The sequence below is a fragment of the Cetorhinus maximus genome, chromosome 5 (assembly GCF_964194155.1).
Source record: "Cetorhinus maximus chromosome 5, sCetMax3.hap1.1, whole genome shotgun sequence".
Lineage (NCBI taxonomy): Eukaryota > Metazoa > Chordata > Chondrichthyes > Lamniformes > Cetorhinidae > Cetorhinus > Cetorhinus maximus.
The window spans coordinates 165,434,237-165,461,709 of record NC_135883.1 but is presented as its reverse complement, the minus strand read 5'-3'; the positions used below and the strand labels follow the sequence as shown (position 1 = coordinate 165,461,709).

The window sequence follows — 27,473 nt, the reverse complement described above, 5'->3', positions numbered from 1 at the left end:
CAGGTTATATTAGACTTGGTATTGTGTAATGTGACAGGGTTAATTAATGACCTTAGGGTAAAGGCACCCTTAGGTAGCAGCGATCACAATACGATTGAATTTTACGTCCAGTTTGAAAGGGAGAAGAGTGGGTCTAAGACTAGTATCTTAAACTTAAATAAAGGCAACTGTGTGGGGATGAAAGCCGAACTAGCTGAAGTGAACTGGGAAACTAGGTTAGAGGATAGATCAACAGAGAAGCAGTGGCAGACATTTAAGGGGATATTTCAGAGTATTCAGAATAAGTACATTCATGTTATAAAGAAAAATTCTAATGGGAGGACACACCACCTGTAAAGAAGTTAAGGAAAAAGCATACAACTCTGCAAAGATGAGTGGTATGACAGATGATTGGTCAGAATATAAAGGACGGCGGAGAATGACTAAAAGGTTAACCAGGAGAAAGAAATTAGAGTATGAGAGGAAGCTAGCTAGAAATGTTAAAATGGATAGCAAGAGTTTCTACGGTATTTAAAAAGGAAAAGAGTAAGTAAAGAGAGTATTGGTCCTCTTGAGAGTGACAGTGGGGAGTTAATAGTAGATAATAAGGAAATGGTGGAAGAAATAAACAAATATTTTGCTTCTGTGCTCACTATAGAGGATACAAAAAACATTCTGGTAATAGCTGCAAATTAGGAGGTGAAAGTGAGAGAGGAACCTGGTGAAATTGAAATCACTGGGGAAACAGTACTGAGCAAATTGATGGAGCTGCGGGCTGACAAGTCTCCGGGTCCCGATGAACTACATCCTAGGGTCTTAAAAGAGGTGGCTAATGAGGTAGTCGTTGCACTGCTGTTAATTTTCCAAAATTTGCTAGATTCTGGAAAGATTCTGGAAAGGTTCCGGAAAGGTTCCATCAGACTGGAAAATAGCAAACATAACCCCTCTATTCAAGAAGGGAGGGAGGCAGAAAACAGGAAACTATAAGCCAGTTAGCTTGAAGTCTGTCGTGGGGAAGTTGTTAGAATCGATCATTAAGGAGATTATAGCTGGGCACTCGGAAGAGCTCAAGACAATAGGGAAGAGTCAGCATGGTTTTGTGGAAGAAAAATCATGTTTAACCAATTTATTGGAGTTTTTTGAAAGAGTAACATGCACTGTGGATAAAGAGGAGCCTGTAGATGTACTTGGATTTCCAGAAGGCATTTGATAAGGTGCCACATCAAAGGTTATTATGAAAAACAAAAGCACATGGTGTCGGGGGTAATATATTAGCATGGATAGAAGATTGGCTGGCTGGCAGAAAGCAGAGAGTATGCATAAATGGGAGTTTTTCAGATTGGCAGGATGTGACATATGGAGTCCCACAGGGGTCTGTGCTGGGGCCTCAACTTTTTACAATTTATATCAATGACTTAGAAAAGGGAAGCAAAGACATGGTAGCTAAATTTGCAGGTGACACAAAGATAGGTAGGAAAGTATGTTGTGAAGAGGACATGAGGAGGTTGCAGATGAACATAGATAGGTTGAGTTAGTGGGCAAAGATCTGGCAAATGGAGTTTAATGTGGGAAAATGTGAAGTTGTTCACTTTGGCAGGAAGAAAAAAAAAGCAGAATATTACTTAAATGGAGAACGGTTGCATAATTCTGAGGTGCAAGGGTTCTAGGTGGTTAGTTCATGAGTCACAAAAGCTTAGTATGCAGGTACAGCAAGTAATTGAGAAGGCTAATGAAATGTTATCCTTTTAATGAAAGGAATTGAACATAATAGTAAGGATGTTATGCTTCAGTTATACAGGGCATTGGTAAGACTGCACCTTGAATACTGCGCGCAGTTTTGGTCTCATTTAAGGAAGAAGGTAAATGCGTTGGAGGCGATTCAGAGGAGGTTTACTAGACTGATATCTGGAATGAGTGGGTTGTCTTATGAGGAAAGGTTGGACAGACTGGGCTTGTTTCCACTGGAGTTTAGAAGAGTGAGGGGTGATTTGATTGAAGTATACAAGATCCTGAACAGTATTGACAAGGTGGATGTCGAAAGGATGTTTCCTCTTGTGGATGATTCCAGAACTAGGGGGCATTGTTTTAAAATTAGGGGTCACCCTTTTAGGACAGAGACGCAGAGAATTTTTTTCTCTCAGAGGGTTGTGCGGCTTTGGAACTCTCTGCCTCAGAAAGTATTGGGGGCAGGGTCATTGAATATTTTTAAGGTAGAGCTAGGTAGATTCTTGTTAGGCAAGGGAATCAAAGGTTATCGGGGGTAGATGGGAATGTGGAAATTGAAACACAAGAAGATCAGCCATGATCTTATTGAATGACTGAGCAGGCTCGAGGGGCACCTTATGTTCTTACTACCACTGTGCTAAATGGGATAGATTTCGAACAGATCTAGCAACTCAAGACTGGGCATCCATGAGGCGCTACAGGACATCAGCAATAGCAGAACTGTACTCAACCACAATCTGTAACCTCATGGCCTGGCATATCCCCAACTCTACCATTACCACCAAGCCAGGAGGTCAACCCTGGTTCAATGAAGAGTGCAGGAGGGCATGCCAGGAGCAGCACCAGGCATACTTAAAAATGAGGTGTCAACCTGGTGAAGCTATAACACAGGACTACTTGCATGCCAAACAGCTTTAGCAGCAAGTGATAGACAGAGCAAAGCAATTCCACAATGAACGGATCAGATCTAAGCTTTGAAGTCCTGCCACATCCAGTTGTGAATGGCAGTGGACAATTAAGCAACTCACTGGAGGAGGAGGCTCCACAAATATCCCATTCTCAATGATGGAGGAGTCCAACGCATCAGTGCAAAAGAGAACACTGAAGCATTTGCTACAATCTTCAACCAGAAGTGCCGAGTGGATGATCCATCTCGGCTTCCTCCGGAGGTCCCCAACATCACAGATGCAAATCTTCAGACAATTCCATTCACTCGACATGATATCAATGCTGAAGGCATTGCATACTGCAAATGCTATGGGCCCTGACAATATTTCAGCAAGAGTACTGAAGACTTATGCTCCAGAACTTGCCGCGCCCCTAGCCAAGCTGTTCCAGTACACCCACAACACTAGCATCTACCCAGCTATGTGGAAAATTGCCTGGGTATGTCCTGTACACAAAAATCAGGACAAATCCAACCCGGCCAATTACTACCCAATCAGTCTACTCTTGATCATCAGAGAGTTCATGGTCTGAAGTTGTTGAACTCAATATTCAGTCCGGAAGGCTGTAAAGTGCCTATTCGGAAGACGAGGTGCTGTTCCTCCAGTTTGCATTGGTCTTCACTGGAACATTGCAGCAGGCCAAGGACGGACATGTGGGCATGACAGCAGGGTCATATACTGAAATGGTAAGCGACAGGGAGGTCTGGGTCATGCTTGCTTACAGACCGAAGATGTTCTGCAAAGCAGTCACCCAGTCTGCGTTTGGTATCTTCAATGTAGAGGAGACCGCATTGGGAGCAGCGAATGCAGTAGACCAAATTGAAGGAGGTGCAAGTGAAGTGCTGACTCACTTGAAAGGAGGTTTGGGCCCTTGGACTGTGAGGAGGGAGGAGGTAAAGGGGCAGGCGTTGCGCCTTCTGCGATTGCATGGGAAGGTGCCATGGGAGGGAATGAGGTGTGGTGCATTCAATGGCATTACTATTGTTGAATCCCCCAATATCAGCATCCTGCGGGTTACCATTGACCAGAAACTGAATGGGACGAGCCATATAAATACCATGGCTTGTGAAAATGGATGTTTTTTAAAAATATTTTGGGGAAATATTGTGCTATTCAGTAAAGAAGGCTGGGTGAGTGTTTCTTTATGTGTGATTTAATTAAGCTGTGCAAGAGGTTGATAGGAGTCAGGTTGTCTGGAGTTTTGGAAACATAAAAAGGATAAGAGGTGTTAAATTGAGGCACAAGTAAATAAGTTAGATCTAACATTTGCATTTTCAGATAAGTTGAGAGGTTGTTTGAATTCCGAAGGGGAGTCAGAGGTAACATGGAAAATGTTTGCATCCTGCAGGAGTCCATTGTTTAACATGTATTATATTTTTATTGACTCAAAAGCAAAGACAAGATGGAAACATGAAAGATCTTATATTTGGAAGGTTTTGAGTTTCAAAAGGGGTGTGAGAACAATGGGACTGAGGTGAAAGAGAAAAAAGGTATATTAGAGTTACTCTGAAGTGAATTTCACACCCTAAAATGGAAGAGGGTAAAGGTCATGTGGTACACCTTTATTGAAGCTACAGCAGTTTTCCTTGTGTGATATTGCTGCATTTTTTATATTTAAACACCTATAAGGGAGTGTTGCCTAGAAAGTGTTTACTTGTGGGTATGACCAAGTAGAGTGTTTTTGGGGGAATGTTTTGTAAGACTAACCTTAATTGTGTAACTATAATCTCATGTGCGCAAGTTTTCTTTTTTTGTTAATAAAATTTTTATTTTAAATGTTTAAAAACCCAAAAGTGTTATTGGATTTCTTACTGCTGAGATTGGATACGCCGTCTTCACATTATCGGAATACAAAACAAAAGGCTGTGGCCCGTAAGCAAAGTTTCCTTTTGCGATATGGTTTGCCCAGCAATTAACACTGGCTGTGGTCATAAAGGTTACAAGAGCTGGTCAGAGGCTAGGAATCCTGTGGTGAATAACTCACCTCCTGACTCCCCAAAGCCTGTCCACCATCCGCAAGGCACAAGTCAGGAGTGTGATGGAATACTCCCCACTTGCCTGGATGAGTGAAGCTCCAGCAACACTCAAGAAGCTTGACACCATCCAGGACAAAGCCGCCCGCTTGATTGGCACCACATCCACAAACATTCACTCCCTCCACCACTACCAATGCACAGTAGCAGCAGTGTGTACCATCTGCAAGATGCACTGCAGGAATTCACCAAGGCTCCTTAGACAGCACCTTCCAAACCCATGACTGCTACCATCTAGGAGGATAAGGGGAGCAGATACATGGGAATACCACCACCTGGAAGTTCCCCTCCAAGCCACTCACCATCCTGACTTGGGATGTTGCCATTCCATCACTGTCGCTGGGTCAAAATCCTGGAACTCTCTTCCTAACACCACTGTGGGTGTACCTACACCACATGGATTTCAGCGGTTCAAGAAGGCAGCTCACCACCACCTTCTCAAGGGCAATTAGGGATGGGCAATAAATGCTGGTCTAGCCAGTGACATCCACATCCTGTAAATGAATTTTTAAAAAGTGGACTCAATTAAAAACAACATTACAAATAAAATGGCAAATATCTAGGAATATAGGAAGAAAGATAGAAAGAGCAAAAGATTAAAAAAATAATAATTGCATTTCTTTAGAGCCTTTCATGACCTGAGGACATCCCTGCACAGTTTACAGCCAATTAAATAATTTTGAAGTGTAGCCATTGTTGTAATGTTGGGAACTTTGCATATCTGAAACCACCATTCTGATCTCCACAATAAGGCAAAAGTTTTTTTTTCCCCACTGAACAAACGATCAATGTTACTAATTTAGTCAAGGATGTAAACCTATTTGATCTGGATCAAACATACAGTCTGATCTTTATGTAAATGAAACAAATAAATCAAAACCAAAAACAATACATCAATTATATTCTGTTTCTGCCCCTACACTGAATGCCTGTCTGGCAATGCCTCTATTTTAAAGTTCTGATCCTGGTTTTCAAATCCCTACATGGCCTCACACCTCCCTATTTCTGTAATCTGTAAACCTAGAGTACTGCGTACAATGGTGACCTTTTGAGAGAGGTGGCTGCCAAATTATGGGAAGTGCTCAACATTTTCCAGAGTCTCTTGTTCAACATGTTTGGGAGGTGGAATATTTGTTTGACCAGGTGTGGCTTAATATGAGATTTTTGCTTTGGCAACATTCGAAGACAGGCGGAGTCTCTTGTGTGCAGAATTGAAGAGATTGAGAGTAGCTTGCAGGTCTGGTGCAGAGTGGGCAACGACACTGCAGTCAACTACAAACTGTAGATCATATATGTCTATGGTGGTCATTTTAGTTTTGGCATGGGGGCGACCAAAGTTAAAGAGTTTTCCACCTAGAGGGTATTTAATAGACATCAGAAGGCAGTTGATCTTTGATGAGGTGAATAGCCATTGTCAGATAGATTATAAATAAGATGGCAGCTATCACACAGCCTTGCTTGACCCCTGGATTTTGAAAGCGTCAGTTTCAGATCTCCTGCTCAAGACAGTTGCAGTCATATCATCATGATACAATAACAAGATTGTGATGACATTTATTGGACATGTAAATTGTTGAAGCACAATCCACAGAGCCTCGCGATTTACTGAATCAAATGCTTTGGCCAGGTCGATGAATGCAGTAGAATTCCTGGTGTTCTTCTTCACATTTTCTTGGAGTTATCTGGCAACAAAGACTATGGGCGGAATTTTCTGTGCCCACTGGCGTTGGGCGTGATCAGTGGTGTGAGCGAACAATATGGCGCGATTGGTTTTACAACGGCAGGGAATCAGTTCGCGACCATCCACTCAGCCTGCCGATGACTGGCCGCGTTTCCCACCATCGGACATCAGGAACCTCATTGTGATATACCAGCATATCATTATCAGGCCAGCCCTCCGTCCACGTCAGCGGGAAAGCACGCTGACACGTTTCACAACAGCACGTGAAAGGTGTGCACTTGGCGGCTGCACTTTGAGGGGAACTCGGAGGTGAGTACACAGTAACGTTGTGCAGCTCTCGCCAGGGTCACCTGTTGGACTTCAAGCTTCAGGGGCATCGGGGGGTTGGGGTTAAGGGCAGCCCTGCTGTTGAATATAGCGCACAAGCATTTGGGGTGGGGGGCAGGGTGGGTGAGGGAAGCGGCCACGCATTCGGGAAACCTGTATAAAGTGACCATTCCTCTGCAACTGAGACAGTTCAGGCACAGCTACATTGATATGGTTGAAGTCGGGCTCCTAGATTACCAGCCCACTCGAGCAATGCAGAGGCATCAAAGTGCCACCAAGTGCTCCAGAGCTTCCCACCCGCCTCCTGCCGGCACAGTCTGGAAACTCATGAGCATTTTAGTGGACGGCAGAACAGTTGGACGACTGCACACGTTGTACAATCTCCTCACTAAAGCTGGCCTTGGAGCAGTCACTGCTGGAGGTGCTCACAGCCCCTTGCAATCTCCGCATCCCGGTTTGGACCAGTCTCCCCCATGGTTCAAGCTAACAGGGCAGCCTTGCAGTGTGGGTTAGGAGAATGCCTGTGCCTGAGCTGACAGCACAGCCTGCAGTCCAGTGGGCAAAGCTGCCGCCAATCGGTCAGGTGGACTGGGGTGGAAGTGGTGGGGTTTCAGGCAGCCAAGCAGTGCAATAATCTCTGGCCAGCACTCTCCAGGAAGCGTTAAGGGGCCGTCACACTTAACCAGGTCAGGTTCTTAATGCAGCCATACTAACCACATGTCTCTATCTTTCATCCTACAGGAGGGGTACATCAGGATCATGGAGCCTGGTGAACTAGCTGTATGTCTGATGGCCTGCAGAGTGCGAAGACGATGGAGGAGAGAGTAACTGGGACTCCTGACTGCACAGAGGCAGGAGCAGCAACCTCAGGAAGAAGGGATGGTTGGGGCTCCCACACACATTTCCCAAGAGCCACAGTGAGCCATCGCAGAGTGGCACCTAATGACATCCAGGGTCTATAGACACCGCCTTTCATTCCTGCAGATGACTGAGAACCAGTGTCACCGAAGAGTGCGCATGTCTAGGCAACTGGTCGGTCATATCTGCCACCTGCTGCAGGATTTGGTGCCACGGGAACATGGAGGGCACCCACCTGCCAGGGGCTGTGAAAGTAACCGTGGCCTCAATTTCTACACCAATGGCTTCTTTCAGGGCTCCACAGGTGACCCCTGTGGGATATCACAAGCTTCCACCTACAAATACATCCATGAGGTCACGGATGCCATCTTCACGAGGACACACAGCTTTGTACATTTAGCCCAGGACCAGGACAGCCAGGGTGCAAGAGCGATTGGATTCACCCAGATCTCGGGTTTCCCACAGGTGCAGGGTGCATTCGATTGCACCCATGTGGCGCTCAGGTCTCCATCGCAACACACGGTTAACTATGTCAACCGCAAGGGCTTCCATTCGCTGAATGTGCAGCTGGTGTGCGACCACCACAAACACATCCTTGCAGGTGTGCGTACGGTTTCCAGGGAGTGTCCACGACTCCTACATCCTCAGTGGGGTCACAGATCCCTGGAGTCTTCCAGGGTCCGCAGAAGCTGCAGGGATGGCTCCTCGGGGACAAGGGCTACCCACAGAGTCCGTGGCTGATGACACCCGTGCAGCGGCCTCAGACTGCAGCAGAGCGACACTATAATGAGGCTCATGCAGCAGCTCGTAACTTGCTGGAGCAGACCATCGGGATGCTGAAGATGAGGTTCCGGTGCCTGGACCAGTCTGGTGAAGCCCTGCAATACAGTCCCCAGAGGGTGTCACGCATCGTCATCGTCTGCTGCGTCCTTTACAACCTGGCGCTGCAACGGGGAGAGGAGCTGGCTGAGGAGGAGATGGAGGAGCTGCACATCTCCTCTGATGGGGATGAGGGTGAGGAAGGTCCTCGGAGGTGACGATGACGGCGATGAGGCCCTCGCACTGGCCAGACAAGCAGGCACGCTCAAGAGGCCCTCATAGCTGCTAGATTTGTGGAGGAAGATGATGACATGCAGTGAGGAGACACCATTGATCCTCACATTGTATCTGTGAATGTTTGACTCCAGTCTGGCTTATGGCAGCACGAATACCCTCTGTGAGAATGCTGTTGTCATGGAGATCCAGTAGAGGCCCTAACAGTCGCTCGATCACAGGAGGATGATGACAAAATGCACTGAGGACACTCCATAAATCTTCACACAGCCTCTGTGAATGTCTGACTCCTGTCTGGTTGAGGGCAGATCGCATGCGCTCTGTGATCAGGGTCATATCTTAGAGACGTAGCCATGAAAATCTTTAGAAGCATCTGATCCTTTGTCCGCCTTCAGTACCTGAGGCCTTCAGGAGCACAGCATCACTGGTCACAGATGCTGAAGAGATGGAGGCCAGACCCACCTTAAAGGTGCTGAGAGCACACTGAGAGAATGAGAGAACTCTGTGGCACCTGCCAACTACATTCTGGCAGCAATGACCGAGGTGCAGGCATCAGGAATGTCTCCACAGAGTGAGAGGCCGGACCATCACTTTGGTCTGAAGGCTGCACAGAGCACAGGGAAGAGACCCTGGACTGAGACACCTGCCTTTATCTTGTGTAGAAAGGTTTCACATCTGAGTGACAAGAACACTGTTCATCAGAACAAGGAGCCACAGGCAGGGAGACATTCTTGGGAGTTTATTTACAACAGTGAACAGTATGTACAAGTGATTAACACCCATGCCCAGGCTGTGCAACTAATTCTCCTTAACTTTTCTAATCTTGCCGCTACGTCTTGGTGCTCCTCGGACATCCACAGTGGAGGTGGAGGCAGCCTGCTGACTGCCTGTGATGACTTTGGCGGGCGTCCTCTGGAGGGCCGACACTTGGAGGCCTGCTTTTGGGGTCTTGCTGCGTGGCAGTGGCACCCTCCTCGGCCTGTGGAGCTGGAGCTACTGAGGTGACAGGAAGAGGGGAGTTGAATAGGGTGGACACTCTCAGAGTCACCTGGGTGGATGGGCCTGGAGTGTGCACCTGCTGATCCTCCTCCCTATGGGTGCCCGAGGGCCCCAGGCTGACTCTGTCAGCAGAAGGGGTAGTTGGAGTGAGATCGAGCTGCCCAGCACCCCTCTCGTGTACACACTGTTGGAGGCCAATTATGACACCAGTGATGGAGTTAAGCCCACGCAGCAGTGCAGTAGCTAAGTCCTGGACCAAGGCCTCCATGGTGGCCGCAATCCTACCAGTGTTGACCTCGGTGCGTTGGCATGCCAGCGCTATCACCTCAGAGTGAAAATGGACAGAATCCCTATCATGCCTTGCAATCTGAGGAGTGCAGCGGACATCCCTTCCTGATGTTCCCGAGCTTGCCTTTGCAGCTCCAGTAACTGTGACATGACCGAGTCCAGAGGCTCATCATCTGACTCGGACTCAGCAACGTTCTGGCCTCCAGCAGTCCTCTGAGTGCCAGAAACCTGGGAAGCCTCTGCCTCCACCTGTTGTGGATCGGACAGTGCAATGTGCTCACCAGGTTATGATCCCAAAGCTACTCTAAAGCTAGGTCCCACCGAGGTGTGTGTCTCTGTGCTGGTGGAGGGTGTGGGTGAGCGCTGTGATGGGGCTTCAGGGAGGGTGCCTCCAGATTCCTCTCCAGAGGTTTCTTCAGGACTTGATTGGAGGCCCTGGGTCATGGACTCTCTTGGCTATTTCCCAGGTATGCCTATGGAAGCAAGGAGAGATAATTAGTGCACGGCAGTGGCCTGTGAAACAGGACAAATCACTCGCTGCATGGTTGTCTGATGGATGTTGCACTGCTGTATCCTCACTTGGTAGAGCAGCGCTGACCTCACCATCAGCACAGGAACGGTCCAGATCCTCACCGGCCAGCTGGATGGCTCTGTTTTCAAAGTCCTTGAGGACCTTGATTTCAGGCATTCCTCCACCGGTCTGTGACCTCTCCCTGTTGTCGTGTGCCAGCTTGTCCTGCATGAATAGAGATGGAGAAAGTGTAAGCAGGATGCCTGCCAGGCCTGATGATAAGTATGCCTGGCTTGTGTGGGTAGTGAGTGGTCCCATGGATGGGATGAGGACAATAATGGTGAGTGTGAGAGTGTGAATGGTGATGTCCCTTGAACTGGCAGTGAGTGAGGTCCCTGTAGATGTGTGATCGGTTTGTGAGTGTGAGTGTTGAGAGTGATGAGGAGTGACTTACCCTGGTGTAACGGAGGAGATCATTCACCCTCTTGCAGCACTGGGTGGCTGTCCTCTTTTGAAGGGCGTTGGCACTGACCACCACTGCCACCACCTCCCAAGCTGGGTTAGTGCTGTTGCTGTCTATTCTACAGCCAGAGCAGGGGTAGAGGACATCCCGGCGGGCCTCCATGGCATCCAAAAGGCACTTGAGGGACATGTCGCTGAAGCTGGGGGCTGCAGTCTTCTTCAGTTTCAGGGCCATGTCTTCCGTGCAGCAGTGTTAGTCTGGAAGCACTGAGATGTGTGCTTGTGGCTGGACTTTAAATATGGCACCTGGCGCGATGCGGCAGCGGTGTGATGGTGGGCGGCTGAATGAGAGCCCGCCCACCATGGAAACGGCTTGTTTCCTGGGAGCAAATAAATGATATGGCCGGCTTAGGACGATACAGCGTGAAAAACGTTTTACCCACCCGCCAGCGCACTTAGGGCAGAATCGCCTGAGAAGTGGCAAGTAACATTCACGCCACACAGGTGCTGGGCAATGACCATCTCCAACAAGATAGACTCTAACCATCTTAACTTGACAATCAATAGCGTTACCTTCACTGAATCCCCCACTATCAACATCCTGGGGCTTTCCATTGACCAGAAACTGAACTGGACTAGCTATATAAATACTGTGGCTACAAGAGCGGGTCAGAGGCTAGGAATCCTGCGGTGAGTAATTCACCTCCTGACTCCCCAAAGCCTGTCCACCATCTACAAGGCACAAGTCAGGAGTGTGATGGAATACTCTCCACTTGCCTGGATAAGTGTAGCTCCAACAACACTCAAGAAGCTCCACACAATGCAGGACAAAGCATGCCGCTTGATTGGCACCCCATCCACTACCTTCAACACACACTCCCTCCACCACCAATGCACAGTGGCAGCAATGTGTGCTATCTACAAATGCAGTGCAACAACTCACCAAGATTCTTTTGACATCACTTGCAAAACAACCTCTACCGCCCAGGAGGACAAGGGCAGCAGATGTATGGGAAGTTCCCCTCCAAGACACATAGCATCCTGACTTGGAACTATACCGCTGTTTTTTCACTCTTGGTGGGTCAAAAATCTGGAACTCCCTTCCTAACAGTACGTGAGTGTTCCGACAACACATAGACTACAGTGGTTCAAGGGCAATTAGGGATGGGCAATAAATGCTGGCCTAGCCAGCGATGCCCACATCCTATGCATCAATAAATTAAAAAAAAGATCTTCGCAAGCCAACAGAAGCAGAGCAGTCATTGCTACTAGGCATCTGTAGTGTAGTGAGACCTGGACTGCATATCAGCAATGCATAAGAGCACTGGAGTAATTCCATCAGCAATGCCTTCGTGCATCCTCCATCCTCCAGAACCAATTAAAGTAGTGTCGAACAAATGCTCCTCCTTCTTGAAGACAGACTCACAATCATTCAGTCAAAACTCCTGCAAAATCAACTTCAACGGACTGGACTCTGCCCTGCCGCATCACGCCTTCTCAATTCCCAAGTGATTAACTTTCCAGGGGAGATAAAAAACTATGCTTCAAAGACACGGATGCTCTCCCTGAAGCACACCAGCACTGACCTCAATGACCAGGAAGAGCTTCTACCAATTGTTCAGAATGGGAGCAATGTGTCTATCAAGCTGCATCAAGTTTTGAGTCCCAATGCCTTATTGATGAGGGAGAGGGGGGGCAGAGAAGAAAAGGAAGGAAATCCTGCGCTCCAGATCCTGTTACCTCATACAATGTCCTGCCACGGATCTGCAGGTCCAGAATCAGCTGTTCAGTCATATGAAGACTCATGGCAGAAATTTGTTACCCTCAGTAGACAGCAAATAATTAGGGAAGCTAATAGAATGTTATCATTTATTGCAAAAGTAGGGAGGTTATGCCTCAGCTGTACAGGGCACGTGTGAGAACACATCTGGAGTACTGTGTAAGTATTGGTCACCTTATTTAAGGAAGGATGTAAATCCATTAGAAACAGTTCAGAGAAGGTTTATGAGACTAAAACCTGGAATGGGTGGGTTGGACAGACCAGGCTTGTATCCGCTGGAGTTTAGAAGAGTGAGGGGCAACTTAATTGAAACATATAAAATCCTCAGGGGTCTTGACAGGGTGGATGTGGAGAGGATGTTTCATCTTGTGGAAGAATCTAGAATTAGGGGTCACTGTTTAAAAATAAGGTGTCGCCCATTTAAAACAGAGATGAGGTCAAATATTTTCACTCAAAGGGCTGAGTGTCTTTGGAACTCTCTTCCTGAAAAGGTGGTGGAAGCAGAATCTTTGAATATTTTTAAGGCAGAGGTGGGTAGATTCTTGGTAAGGAAGGGGGTGATAGGTTATCGGGGTGGGTGGGATGCAGATTTCAGGCTACTATCAGATCAGCCATGAACTTATTAAATGGCTGAGCAGGCTTGAGGGGCTGAATGGCCTACTCCTACTCCTTGCTCGTATGTATGTTCGAATGTACGTCATTCATGTATCAAGTGACAGCCAACATCTTTGTACAGTTTTTGTCTCCTTATTTAAGGAGGAATATATTTGCATCACAGGCAGTTCAGATAAGATTCACTAGAATGAAACGGTTGTCTTATGAGGAAAGGTTGAGAAGGTGTTGTCTCAGGAGCCTTGGTGAGTTTCTGCAGTATATCTTGTAGATGGTACACATTGCTGCTACTGTGCATTGGTGGTGGAGGGAGTGAATGTTTGTGGAAAGGGTGTCAATCAAGTGGGCTGCCTTGTCATAGATGGTGTCAAGCCTCTTGAGTGTTGTTGGAGCTGCACTCATCCAAGCAAGTGGAGAGTATTCCATCACACTCCTGACTTGTGCCTTGTAGATGGTGGACAGGCTTTGGGGAGTCAGGAGATGAGTTATTTGTCGCAAGATTCTGAGACTCTGACCTGCTCTTGTAGCCACAGTATTTATATAGCTAGTCCAGTTCAGTTTCTGGTCAATGGTAACCCCCAGGATGTTGATAGTTCTGAGCACCACACTTTGGAAGGATGTGAAGGCATTAGAGAGGGTGCAGAAAAAATTCATGGGAACGATTCCAGGTATGATGAACTTCAGTTACGTAGAAAGATTGGAGAAGTTGGACGTTGGAGAAGGTTGAGGGGAGATTTGATAGAGTCATTCAAAATCATGAGACGTCTGGACAGAGTAGAAAGGGAGAAACAGTTCCCATTGGTGGAAGGATCGGGAACCAGAGAGCAGAGATTTAAGGCGATTGACAAAAGAAGCAATGGTGACATGAGGAAAAACTTTTTACGTAATGAGTGGTTAGGGTCTGTAAGGCATTGCCTGAGAGTGAGGTGGAGGGAGGTTCAATTGAAGCACTCAAGATGAAATTGGATCATTATCTGAAAAGGAAGAATGTAGAAGGCTACGGGGAGAAGGCAGGGGAGTGGCTCTAAGTGCATTGCTCCTTCAGAGAACTAGCACAGCCATGACAGGCTGATTGGCCTTCTTCTGTGCTGTAAACATTCCCTGATTCTATAGGATATCAAAGAGATTTTCTGCAATTGTTCTAGGAATGAGGAACTAGTTAAGTGGATAGAATGGAGAAGCTGGGGCTGTTCTTCTTCAAGAAAAGGTATGGAGGAGATTTTATAGAGGTCTTTAAAATCATGAGGGCTTTAGATAGAATAAATGAAGAGAAACAGTTTCCAATGGCTGAGGGGCCAGTGACCAGAGGCACAGATTTAAGGTCAAAGACCCAGAAGTGGACATGCTTTTGAATGGTTAGGATTTTGAATGTACTCCTGATACAGATTCAATAGTAGCCTTCAAAAAGGAATTGGATAAATACCTGAAGGAGAAAAAAATTGCAGGGATATGGGGAAAGAGTGGGAGAGTAAGACTACATAGATTGTCCTTTGAAAGAGCTGGTGTAGACTTAGTAGGCTGAAGAGCCTCCTTCTCTGCTGTACTATTTCATGTTTATATAAGTTGTGTGAAAAATATACTTCTCCCTTTGAATCAGTTAATCAAGTTTCAAATTATCTAAGTTCCTTTAAAAAAAAATAATTTTTCACCACCACCGTCCACCAATTTTTAAATGGCGCCTTCCTTGCTCATATCAACTAACCTTGGCCACTGCCAAGATGTGAAAATTTTTTCAAACTGTCAATCATTGCTCACTGTGTAACAAACCTGATCAGAGTCAAGTACCTAATATTGCAAAATATTTTAACTATTCTCAACTGAAGCATTGTGAAACGCAGGACGTGAGCCTTGCGTGTGTGTGTCAGATTATAACTTCTTTACAGGGTCTGTGACAATTCAGGACAACCTGACTGGTGGTGAGGCACTGAGCAGCTCCTAAATCCTCCGCTAACCAATCACCTTTTAGCTAACAAAATGCAAAATATTGTAGATGCTGGAAATCTGAAAAAAAATACCCCAAAAAAGTGGAAATATTCAGCAGCTCAAGCAGCATCTATAGAGAAACAGGAGTCTGGAATTAACTGCCTGAAAGGGTGGAGGAAATAGATTAAATAATAACTTTCAAAAGCAAATTGCCTAAATGCTTGAAAAACAATAATTTTCAGGGCTATGGGGAAAGAGTACACAGAGCAAGGCTAATTGGCCTGTTTCTGCACTGTATCATTGATAAGTTTATTAATTGAACTTTCAGGTCTTAGACCCTTTCTTAAGATTGGCAGTTGACTTACATCCATTTGTCCACAGATACACCCTTACCTGACTAGTGTTTTCAGCAACTTCTGTTTTTGTTCCTGTGGATAGCACCTGCCCTCTGCTCAGTGCTTCCATTTTATCACATGGCCAAGATAGGGAACTCAAAAATTGTCAGGTTGCGTCCTATTGTTCCATCACACAGTGCCATGGGATTTCAGAATGCCACATCACTGCCTTGTACTTCACTTGTTCTGTGTACAGGGCAAACTGATCTAATCTCCAGTTTAATTACTCTTAAAGACAGAGAGAGCTGAACTTGAAGACTTGGAGGTAGGAAAACAAGAACCCAAAAGACTCATTCACTTTTCAAGTGGAGAAACTATGGAGGAATACAGCACTGAAGAGGAGCTTGAAGAAGAGCAGAAAGTTTTAGAGACAGTCAACTCTGTAAGTGCTCCAATAGCATTCCGAATACATACACAAAATCAAAATACTACAGGAAAGCTAAAATAAAAACAGGAAATGCTGGAAAAACTCAGCAGGTCTGGTAGCATCTAGCAGAGTTAACATTTCGAGTCCAGCATCTTCTGTTTTTATTTCAGCAATCTGAATACAGTTGTCCAATAATTCAGTAATTTCTTGCAGCAAAAATAATGATCCAATAATTGAATTAAACAATTTTGCATTAGGAGCCGTGGACTGCACAGTTACACACGTATCCTTTGTATGCTAGCTGCCCATCTGTCAACTTTAGTATATCCCATCAGTGACCAATACACCCACCAGCTTCCCAAAGCCCTCTATTCAGCTTCCCACTCCTGCCCCCACCAGCTTTCCATACCACCCCACAGGCTTCCCATACTGCCCCACCAGATTCCAATACACCTCCCAACCAGTCTCCCATACATCACACCAGCTCCCAATATGACTCCACCAGCTTTCCATACACCTCCCAACCAGATACTCATACCACCCCACCAAATTGCAATACCTCTCAGTCAGATTTCCATACATCACAGCAGTTTTCCATACCACCCCGCTGGCAGCCCTTATACCCCACCACCTCACACCCGCAGCAGCTGCCCATACGCCTCACCCAGCTTCCCACATTCCATCCCCACAAACTTCCTATGCACTCCCCCTACCAGCTTCCTGCACAATCCCCAACCAGCTTCCTATACACCCCACCATCCCCCTCAACACCCATGCCACCTCCACTGGCTGTCCTACACCCAACCACTCATGCACCTCACCAACTGCCCGTACCTCCAACCTACCCCACAACTCGCTGTCCATACCTTCACCCACCCCACCAGCCTGCTGCCTATTTTCACCATCAGCTTCCCACCCTCTTCTTCATGGGGTGATGAAGGAGATAGTCACGTGAAAAAAATGGGAAATGTAGTCAAAAATATCTTTCAAAAGATCAATGGGACCAGGAGAAGGGCAATAGGCGTTTGTCCAGGGAGTGCTCTGTGGTAGGTCAGATAAGCTCATAGTCCATGGTCCAGGATCAACTAGAATTTTTTTTTTATTCTTTCATGGCTTGTGGGCATCGTTGGCAAGGCCACCATTTGTCGCCCATCTCTAATTGTCCTTGAATTGAGTGTCTGCTAGGCCATTTCAGAGACAGTTAAGAGTCAAACACATTGCTGTGGGTCTGGAGTCACATGTAGGCCAGCCCAGGTTAGTTTGGCAGATTTCCTTCCCTAAAGGACATTGGTGAACCAGATAGTATTTTTTTTACAACAATGAATGGTGGTTTCATGGTCACTATTACTGAGATTAGCCTTTTAATTCCATTTAGTTACTCAGATGAGATACCATGAATGTTAGTATGCCTCTTGATGAGTAGGGATCACAGGAGAAAAGTGCTACTGTATACACCTGAGTGCACTCAGAAAATATTCACTTTGGTTGAAGGTTTTAATTGTCTGTGAAAAGTGACTGTTCATCTCTTGATTGTCTTGCAGTCCGCACTCCCCTGGAGCCAATTCCTGCTGTTTTGGGTGATGAAGTTTGCCAGGACATCATTATTCAGTGAGTATTGTATATCAGCACATTATACATACAGCACGTATACATTCCTTCAAGGTGCAAAAACCCCAAAAAGTTAGTCAACTGTGGCTGACAAAGGAAGTTAAGGACTGTATAAGATTAAAAGAAAAGGCTTATAAAGTTGTCAGAAGTAGTAGTAACCCTGAGGATTGGGAGGTTTTTAGAATACAGCAAGGAAAGACCAAAAAACTGGTAAAGAAAGGGAGAATAGAATATGAATGCAATCTAGCAAAAAACATTATAACGGACTGTAAAAGCTTCTATAGGTATGTAGAAAGGAAGTGTTTAGCTAAGACAAATGTGGGCCCATTACAGACAGAGTCAGGAGAATTCAAAATGGGGATTGGAGAAATGTAAGAGAAGCTAAATGATTACTTTGTTACTTTGTGTCTGTTTTCACTGAGGAAGATACAGGAAATCCCCCAGATTTAAAGATCCAAAGGACTAGGGAGAATGAAGTGTTGAAGGAAATTAGTATAAGTAAGAAGCTAGTATTGGAGAAATTAATGGGACTGAAAGTTGATAAGTCCCTGGGACCTGATATTCTGCATCCCAGAGTATTGAAAGAGGTTGCTATAGAGGTAGTGGATGCATTGGTGATCATTTTCCAAAATTCTGTAGCTTATGGAATAGTTCCTGAAGATTGGAAGGTAGCAAAAGTCACCCCACTATTTTAGAAAGTATGGAGAGAGAAAACAGGGAACTACAGACCTGTTACATAGAAACTAAGAGCAGGAGTAGGCCATTCGGTCAGGCTGATCATCCAACTCAACAGCCTGTTCCCGCTTTCTCCCCATATCCTTTAATCCCTTTCGCCCCAAGAGCTATATCTATCTCCTTCTTGAAAACATACAATGTTTTGGCTTCAACTACTTTCTGTGGTAGCGAATTCCACAGGCTCACCACTCTCTGAGTGAAGAAATTTCTCCTCATCTCAGTTAGCCTTACATCAGTGGTAGGAAAAATGCTAGAATCTGTTATAGAGTGATAAATGGATATTTGGACAATCATGATCTGATTGGGCATAGTCACCATAGATTTGTGAATTGGAAATCATGTTTGACGGACTTGGAGTTTTTTGAGGATATTACTAACAAAATTGGTAAAGGAGAGTCGATGGACATAGTATACTTAGATTTTTAGAAGGCTTTTGATAAATTTCCCCACAGGAGGTTGATTAACAAAATAAAAGCACATGGGATAGGAGGCAATATACTGCCATTGATTAAGGAATGGCTAACAGGCAGAAACAGAAAGTAGGAATAAATGGGTCAATGTCACATTAGCAGGCTGTGACTAGTGGGGTATCGCAAGGATCAGTACTTGGGCCCCAGCTGTTCACAATATATATCAATGATTTGGATGTGGGGACCAAACGATATATTTCCAAGATCGTGGATGATAAAAAGCTAGGTGGGAATGTGAGTTGTCAGGACAATGTAAAGCGGCTATAAGAGGATTTGGACAGACTTAATGAGTGGGCAAGAACATGGCAGATGGAATATAATGTGGAAAAATGTGAGGTTATCCACTTTGGTAGAAGGAACAGATGTGCAAAGTATTTCCTAAATGGTAAGAGAATAGAAAGCGTAGATATACAAAGGGATCTGGATGTTCAGTGATCTATAAATCACTGAAAGCTAACATGCAGGTGCAGCAGGCAATGTTAGCCTTTATCACAAGAGGATTTGAGTACAGGAGTAGTGAAGTCTTGTTTCAATTATATAGAAGCTTGGTTAGACCGCACCTGGAGTAGTGTGTGTAGTTTTGGTCCCCTTACCTCAGAAAGGATATTATTGCCATAGAGGGAGTGCAACAAAGGTTCACCAGACTTGTTCCGGGGATGACGGGACTGTCCTATGAAGAGAGATTGGGGAAACTGGGCCTGTATTCCCTAAAGTTTTGAAGAATGAGAGGTGATCTCATTGAAACCTACAAAGTATTAAAGGAGTAGACAGGTAGATGCAGGTAAGATGTTTCCCCTGGTTGGGAAATCTAGATTCCAGGGGACACAATTTCAAAATAAGGGGGAAGCCACTTAGGACCGAGATGAGGAGAAATTTCTTTATTCAGAGGGTTGTGAATCTTTGGAACTCTCTAACCCAGAGGGCCACGGAAGCTCAGTCATTGAGCCTGTTTAAGGGAGAGATTGATAGATTACCGATTAACAATAATGTGAAGGGTTATGGGGATAGTGTGGGTAAAAGGCATTGAAGTATTCGCTCAGCCATGATCGTATTGAATGGCGGAGCAGGCTCGACAGGCTGAATGGCCTTCTCCTGGTCTATATTCCTAACAGCAAGAGACCTGCCTGCGATCAGCTAATTTATCAAATTCTGAATGAGAACCACAGGTTAAGGTAGAATTTACTGATATATGGAGTGAATGGTGGGTGATTTAATAATGGACTGAGTCGTCGATACTTTAGCAGAGAAATGGAATGAGTGGTGGTTTCTTTAGGAGAGAGATAGAATGAGCGGTGGATGTTTTAAGATAGAGGTGGTTGGGAGTTTGAGTGTCAGTGTAATTGTTACACCAAACAGCTGTACTGTATGTACTATAGAAGTTTTATAGCATTGAAGGAGACTACTACATTACTCAGCACAAACCAGGGATTGAACCTGCAATCTTCCTTATCTATGTTTTGTTTTAACTGACAGCTGTGAGAGGCTGGCACTGTAACTGCATTTCTGTGACATTTCATCATTTCTTTTCTCCTAGCCTGTGACTTCCTTGGAGAAAAACTGGCCAACCTGTTCGGACTGACATCAGCCAAATACCAATATGCAGTAGATGAATACTACAATGTTCAAGACCAGGTCACCCAAATATTTTAATGCCTATAATTACCAGATTAATTATGTGTTTCATTGTATATCATTATTTAAACAAGGTGGAATTATTGGTTAATGATGGACTGCCTCAAATATTTCACACTAATCCTGGTGGACAGTTAGAGGTTTTGATAAACTATTTAATATTAAAACACAATTATCAACAGGTTCTCGATAAACTGTCTCAAATGATCTACACAATTATTAATACAGTATGTAGTTATTAATAGGTGATCAACAGACCATTTAACACCAGTAGTGGTGGTGCGTTACAGTTCACTCAGGGAATCCAAGTTGCTGTGGCAACATGCACTTTTACATGCATATCTGGAGCTATGGATAGTGATGGTAGAGGTTCCAACTTGCTTTCCATCACATGGTTAACCAGGAAGCTCTCTGCTTATACTGTCTGCCATTGGTGTGTGTTACAGATTGATACTCAACCTGTTTGGCCGCATTATGAACACATCTTCCTTGGCCATCAGGTCCTGAAACAGATTTGAAGGGCTAAATGGCCTCCTCCTTTTCCTATGTTAGGGTCAAATCTTTGAGATTCACCAATAACCTATTGATAACTGTAGATCAGTATTCGTGTAAAACTTTTGAGACGGTTTACCAATTAAAAAAAAATATTCATTCATGGGATGTGGGCTTTGCTGGCTGGGCCAGCATTTATTGTCCATCCCGAGTTGCCCTTGAGAAGGTGGTGGTGAGCTGCCTTCTTGAACCGCTGCAGTCCATGTGGTGTAGATACACCCACAGTGCTGTTAGGAAGGGAGTTCCAGGATTTTGACCCAGTGACAGTGAAGGAACGGCGATATATTTCCAAGTCAGGATGGTGAGTAACTTGGAGGGGAAATTCCAGGTGGTGGTGTTCCCATCCATCTGCTGCCCTTGTCCTTCTAGATTGTGTGGTTGTGGGTTTGGAAGGTGGTGTCAAAGGAGCCTTGGTGAATTTCTGCAGTGCATCTTGTAGATGGCACACACTGCTGCTACTGTGTGTCGGTGATGGAAGGAGTGAATGTGTGTGGATGTGGTGCCAATCAAGTGGGCTGCTTTGTCCTGGATGGTGTCAAGCTTCTTGAATATTGCGGGAATTCCACTCATCCAGGCAAGTGGAGAGTATTCCATCACATTGCTGACTTGTGCCTTGTAGATGGTGGACAGGCTTTGCAGAGTCAGGAAGTGAGTTACTTGTCACGCGATTCCTAGCCTCTGACCTGCTCTTGTAGCCCAGTATTTATATGGCTAGTCCAGTTCAGCTTCTGGTCAATGGTAACCCCTATGTTGATAGCGGGGGATTCAGTGATGGCAATGCCATTGAACATCATGGGGCAATGGTTAGATTCTCTCTTGTCAGATGAAGATGGTCATTGCCTGACACTTGTGTGGTGAGAATGTTACTTGCTGGTCGTCAGCCTAAGCCTGGATATTGTCCATGTCTTGCTGCATTTGGACATGGACTGCTTCAGTATCTGAGGAGTTGTGAATGGTGCTGAACATTGTGCAACCATCAGTGAACACCCCCACTTCTGACCTTATGATGGAAGGAAGGTCATTGATGAAGCAGCTGAAGATGGTTGGGCCGAGACACTACCCTGAGGAACTCCTGCAGTGATGTCCTGGAGCTGAGATGACTGACCTCCACTAACCACAACCATCTTCCTTTGTGCTGGGTATGACTCCAACCAGTGGAGAGTTTTCCCCCGATTCCCATTGACTCCAGTTTTGCTAGGGCTCCTTGATGCCACACTCAGTCAAATGCAACCTTGATATCAAGGGCAGTCACTCTCACCTCACCTCAGGAGTTCAGCTCTTTTGTCCATGTTTGAACCAAGGCTGTAATGAGATCAGGAGCCGAGTGGCCCTGGTAGATGGTCATTGCCTGACACTTGTGTGACGCGAATGTTACTTGCCACTTGTGAGCCCAAGCCTGGATATTGTCCAGGTCTTGCCATAAGATTTCCATCTGGTTAACATCAGTAATCATATACAATCATCGATAGATGTTCAATAGACCAGTTAACACTGATAACAATGTACAATTATCATTAGATTATCTGTAGACTGTTTTATAACAACAACTTATATATTTATATAACACACTTAATGTAATAAAACATCCAAAGGTACTTCACAGGAGCATTATAAAATAAAAGGGCACTGAACCACACAAGGCGATATTGCGTCAGATGACCAAAAGCTTGATCAAAGAGATGGGTTATAAGTTGTACCTTAAAGAAGGAAAGTGAGGTCCAGAGGCAGAGAGGTTTAGAGAGTGAATCCCAGAGCTTCAGGCCTAGGTAGCTGAAGGCATGGCCACTAATTAAAATCAGGGCTGTTTAAGAGGCCAGAATTAGATGGGTGCAGATATTTCAGAGGGTAGTGGGGCTGGAGGGGTTTACAAAGATAGGGAGGGGCAAAATCATGGAGGAATTTAAAAACAAGGATGAGAATTAACAGTAAATCATCTCAAAGTGCTTCTTTATATAAAGAAAGAGATGAAGCAGAGGAGGAAGAGGACATGGCAGGGAAGGGAGAAAGGTGGGAGGACAGGGAAGGGAGAAAGGCGGGAGGACAGGGAAGGGAGAAAGGCGGGAGGACAGGGAAGGGAGAAAGGAGGGGAGGACAGGGAAGGGAGAAAGGAGGGGAGGGCAGGGAAGGGAGAAAGGCGAGGAGGACAAGGAAGGGAGAAAGGCGGGAGGACAGGGAAGGGAGAAAGGAGGGGAGGACAGGGGAGAAAGGAGGGAGGGCAGGGAAGGGAGAAAGGAGGGGAGGACAGGGAAGGGAGAAAGGCGGGAGGACAGGGAAGGGAGAAAGGAGGGGAGGACAGGGGAGAAAGGAGGGAGGACAGGGAAGGGAGAAAGGAGGGGAGGACAGGGGAGAAAGGTGGGAGGACAGGGAAGGGAGAAAGGCGGGGAGGACAGGGAAGGGAGAAAGGCGGGAGGACAGGGAAGGGAGAAAGGAGGGGAGGAAAGGGAAGGGAGAAAGGCGGGAGGGCAGGGAAGGGAGAAAGGCGGGAGGACAGGGAAGGGAGAAAGGTGGGAGGACAGGGAAGGGAGAAAGGAGGACAGGGAAGGGAGAAAGGTGGGAGGACAGGGAAGGGAGAAAGGAGGGGAGGGACGGGGTAGGGAGAAAGGAGTGGAGGACAGGGAAGGGAGAAAGGAGGGGAGGGACGGGGTAGGGAGAAAGGAGTGGAGGACAGGGAAGGGAGAAAGGAGGGGAGGACAGGGAAGGGAGAAAGGAGGGGAGGGCAGGGAAGGGAGAAAGGCGAGGAGGACAAGGAAGGGAGAAAGGCGGGAGGACAGGGAAGGGAGAAAGGAGGGGAGGACAGGGGAGAAAGGAGGGAGGGCAGGGAAGGGAGAAAGGAGGGGAGGACAGGGAAGGGAGAAAGGCGGGGAGGACAGGGAAGGGAGAAAGGAGGGGAGGACAGGGAAGGGAGAAAGGCGGGGAGGACAGGGAAGGGAGAAAGGCGGGGAGGACAGGGAAAGGAGAAAGGCGAGGAGGACAGGGAAGGGAGAAAGGCGGGGAGGACAGGGAAGGGAGAAAGGAGGGGATGACAGGGGAGAAAGGAGGGAGGGCAGGGAAGGGAGAAAGGAGGGGAGGACAGGGAAGGGAGAAAGGCGGGGAGGACAGGGAAGGGAGAAAGGAGGGGAGGACATGGAAGGGAGAAAGGCGGGGAGGACAGGGAAGGGAGAAAGGAGGGAGGACAGGGAAGGGAGAAAGGTGGGAGGACAGGGAAGGGAGAAAGGTGGGGAGGACAGGGAAGGGAGAAAGGAGGGAGGACAGGGAAGGGAGAAAGGAGGGAGGACAGGGAAGGGAGAAAGGAGGGGACGACAGGGGAGAAAGGTGGGAGGACAAGGAAGGGAGAAAGGCGGGGAGGACAGGGAAGGGAGAAAGGAGGGAGGACAGGGAAGGGAGAAAGGAGGGGATGACAGGGGAGAAAGGAGGGAGGGCAGGGAAGGGAGAAAGGAGGGGAGGACAGGGAAGGGAGAAAGGCGGGGAGGACAGGGAAGGGAGAAAGGAGGGGAGGACATGGAAGGGAGAAAGGAGGGAGGACAGGGAAGGGAGAAAGGAGGGGACGACAGGGGAGAAAGGTGGGAGGACAAGGAAGGGAGAAAGGCGGGGAGGACAGGGAAGGGAGAAAGGAGGGAGGACAGGGAAGGGAGAAAGGAGGGGATGACAGGGGAGAAAGGAGGGAGGGCAGGGAAGGGAGAAAGGAGGGGAGGACAGGGAAGGGAGAAAGGCGGGGAGGACAGGGAAGGGAGAAAGGAGGGGAGGACATGGAAGGGAGAAAGGCGGGGAGGACAGGGAAGGGAGAAAGGAGGGAGGACAGGGAAGGGAGAAAGGTGGGAGGACAGGGAAGGGAGAAAGGTGGGGAGGACAGGGAAGGGAGAAAGGAGGGAGGACAGGGAAGGGAGAAAGGAGGGAGGACAGGGAAGGGAGAAAGGAGGGGACGACAGGGGAGAAAGGTGGGAGGACAAGGAAGGGAGAAAGGCGGGGAGGACAGGGAAGGGAGAAAGGAGGGAGGACAGGGAAGGGAGAAAGGTGGGAGGACAGGGAAGGGAGAAAGGCGGGAGGACAGGGAAGGGAGAAAGGAGGGAGGACAGGGAAGGGAGAAAGGAGGGAGGACAGGGAAGGGAGAAAGGCGGGAGGACAGGGAAGGGAGAAAGGAGGGAGGACAGGGAAGGGAGAAAGGCGGGAGGACAGGGAAGGGAGAAAGGAGGGAGGACGGAAGGGAGAAAGGCGGGAGGACAGGGAAGGGAGAAAGGAGGGAGCACAGGGAAGGGAGAAAGGCGGGAGGACAGGGAAGGGAGAAAGGAAGGGAGGACAGGGGAGAAAGGAGGGAGGACAGGGAAGGGAGAAAGGAGTGGAGGACAGGGGAGAAAGGTGGGAGGACAGGGAAGGGAGAAAGGCGGGGAGGACAGGGAAGGGAGAAAGGCGGGAGGACAGGGAAGGGAGAAAGGAGGGGAGGAAAGGGAAGGGAGAAAGGCGGGAGGGCAGGGAAGGGAGAAAGGCGGGAGGACAGGGAAGGGAGAAAGGTGGGAGGACAGAGAAGGGAGAAAGGAGGGGAGGACAGGGAAGGGAGAAAGGAGGGAGGACAGGGAAGGAAGAAAGGAGGGAGGACAGGGAAGGGAGAAAGGAGGACAGGGAAGGGAGAAAGGTGGGAGGACAGGGAAGGGAGAAAGGAGGGGAGGGACGGGGTAGGGAGAAAGGAGTGGAGGACAGGGAAGGGAGAAAGGAGGGGAGGGACGGGGTAGGGAGAAAGGAGTGGAGGACAGGGAAGGGAGAAAGGAGGGGAGGACAGGGAAGGGAGAAAGGCGGGAGGACAGGGAAGGGAGAAAGGAGTGGAGGACAGGGAAGGGAGAAAGGCGGGGAGGGCAGGGAAGGGAGAAAGGAGGGGAGGGCAGGGAAGGGAGAAAGGAGGGGAGGGACGGGGTAGGGAGAAAGGAGGTGAGGACAGGGCAGGGCAGGGAGAAAGGAGGGGAGGGCAGGGAAGGGAGAAAGGAGGGAGGACAGGGAAGGGAGAAAGGAGGGGAGGACAGGGCAGGGCAGGGAGAAAGGAGGGGAGGGCAGGTGCAGAAGAGAGGGACGGAAAATTAGCAAGAAAAGTAATGCAGTTTTTTTTAATGAATTTCAAGATGAAAATGTTGCTCTTTATTTCTAGGAAGGTTATGAAGACGGTGATGAAATGACAGTCATGGAGGAAGTAAAAACGAATGAGAAACAGCATTTCCCACTCCAGACTTCTCAATATGGGACTTTGAAGATGGTGGAGAGATCAGGAGTTGACAGCAGGCCAGACAACAAGCACACAGTATGTTACAACAATGAAGCATTGGAAGACAATGCAGAAATGACCGATCAGATAAAAGTGGACAGCAGCCAATGACCCAGTTGTTGATTACTTCCTTAACAGGCTCAGTAACAGGTTGGTTGTAGTGTTAGATGAAGGCCTACACTGAGACTGAAAGCTTCCCATAAGTTTTCCCCCTCCTGTGCTGATATAGCAGATTATTGTTCCATGGATGCTAAACATCCTGCAGTGCCTCACAGCTATTCTACATGTTTGAACCAAACAGTTAGCATCAGCAAGCTGTTAAACCATGAAGCGCATTACAGCTGACCCTGTCCTCACTTGGTATTCAAACACATACGTACAATCGCTGGACACAGATCAGGAATGGGAACTCTATCTGACATTCTTTTCTCTTCTCTCCAGTCCAGGGCTACTAAAGTTTGTTGGCTATAATGTGTTGTAATATGTCTCTACAGGATAGCAGCTTGCTATCACTAGAATGGAAGTGTCATGTGATCCAGTCTGTTTCACTTTGGTCTGTGAGCAGAAGACAGTATATACAGCTGTCCTGCTGATATCTTCAAGCTTCCTATCCATGTATATATTTACTCCTGTGTCTAGTCTAAATAAATGAACCCACAATGTGTTTACTCAATCCCTTATGAGTGTTTGTTGCCTTTATACCATTATAAAAACCACAACATAATGACCATCCATTTTGCAGCTGAGATCAGCGCAAAGACTGAACTTAAGAGTGTTGCTAGTCTGCAGAGCTCAGCTAGACTTTGCATTTTTCAGTTACCTACTCAGAATATGTGAGAGCTTGCAAACCAGTTATCTAGTTAATCTTTTGACAAATAACTCAGGATGCCATTCTGCTTTTTGACCAGCTGAGTGTCTGACCTAATTGGAAACCCAAGCCCAAACATTCCCTGCAGATAGGAGTTTCTGTTTGCCTGACATGGAAGGCAGACACCCCTGTTCCTGTAAGGACAAACCCTGCTGATTTAAGTCCAGGGACCTTAGGCACAAGGGTACTTCTGAAAAGTATTCAGTTATAAGTAACATACCATTGGAGCCTTGGGAAGCTTCCCATTGCTTAACCTATTAACATCCTCGGGGGGGGGGAAGGGGGCGGGGGGGGTTACCATTGACCAGAAATGGAATTGGACTAGCCATATAAATACTGTGGCTACAAGAGCAGGTCAGAGGCTAGGAATCCTGCAGCGAGTAACTCACCCCCAAAGCCTGTCCACCATCTACAAGGTGCAAG

General features: G+C 47.1%; 1 protein-coding gene across 1 annotated transcript; it reads left to right on the top strand.

Moving 5' to 3' along the window:
- The first annotated feature begins 15,812 nt into the window (after positions 1-15,812).
- Positions 15,813-26,853, top strand: LOC144681076 (protein FAM177B-like). The gene is made up of 4 exons (XM_078542785.1): positions 15,813-15,955; positions 17,482-17,548; positions 20,288-20,385; positions 26,069-26,853. The coding sequence occupies exons 1-4, from the start codon at positions 15,890-15,892 to the stop codon at positions 26,291-26,293; spliced, it is 456 nt and encodes a 151-aa protein (XP_078398911.1). The 5' UTR covers positions 15,813-15,889; the 3' UTR covers positions 26,294-26,853.
- The last annotated feature ends 620 nt before the right edge of the window (positions 26,854-27,473 follow it).

Bases quoted from the DNA above. Each gene is read 5' to 3' on its own strand.
- LOC144681076 (XM_078542785.1), top strand. From the start codon at position 15,890: ATGGAGGAATACAGCACTGAAGAGGAGCTTGAAGAAGAGCAGAAAGTT. The intron at 15,956-17,481 runs GTAAGTGCTCCA...ATTGTCTTGCAG, and splicing joins TTTTAGAGACAGTCAACTCT to TCCGCACTCCCCTGGAGCCA. The intron at 17,549-20,287 runs GTGAGTATTGTA...CTTTTCTCCTAG, and splicing joins TGCCAGGACATCATTATTCA to CCTGTGACTTCCTTGGAGAA.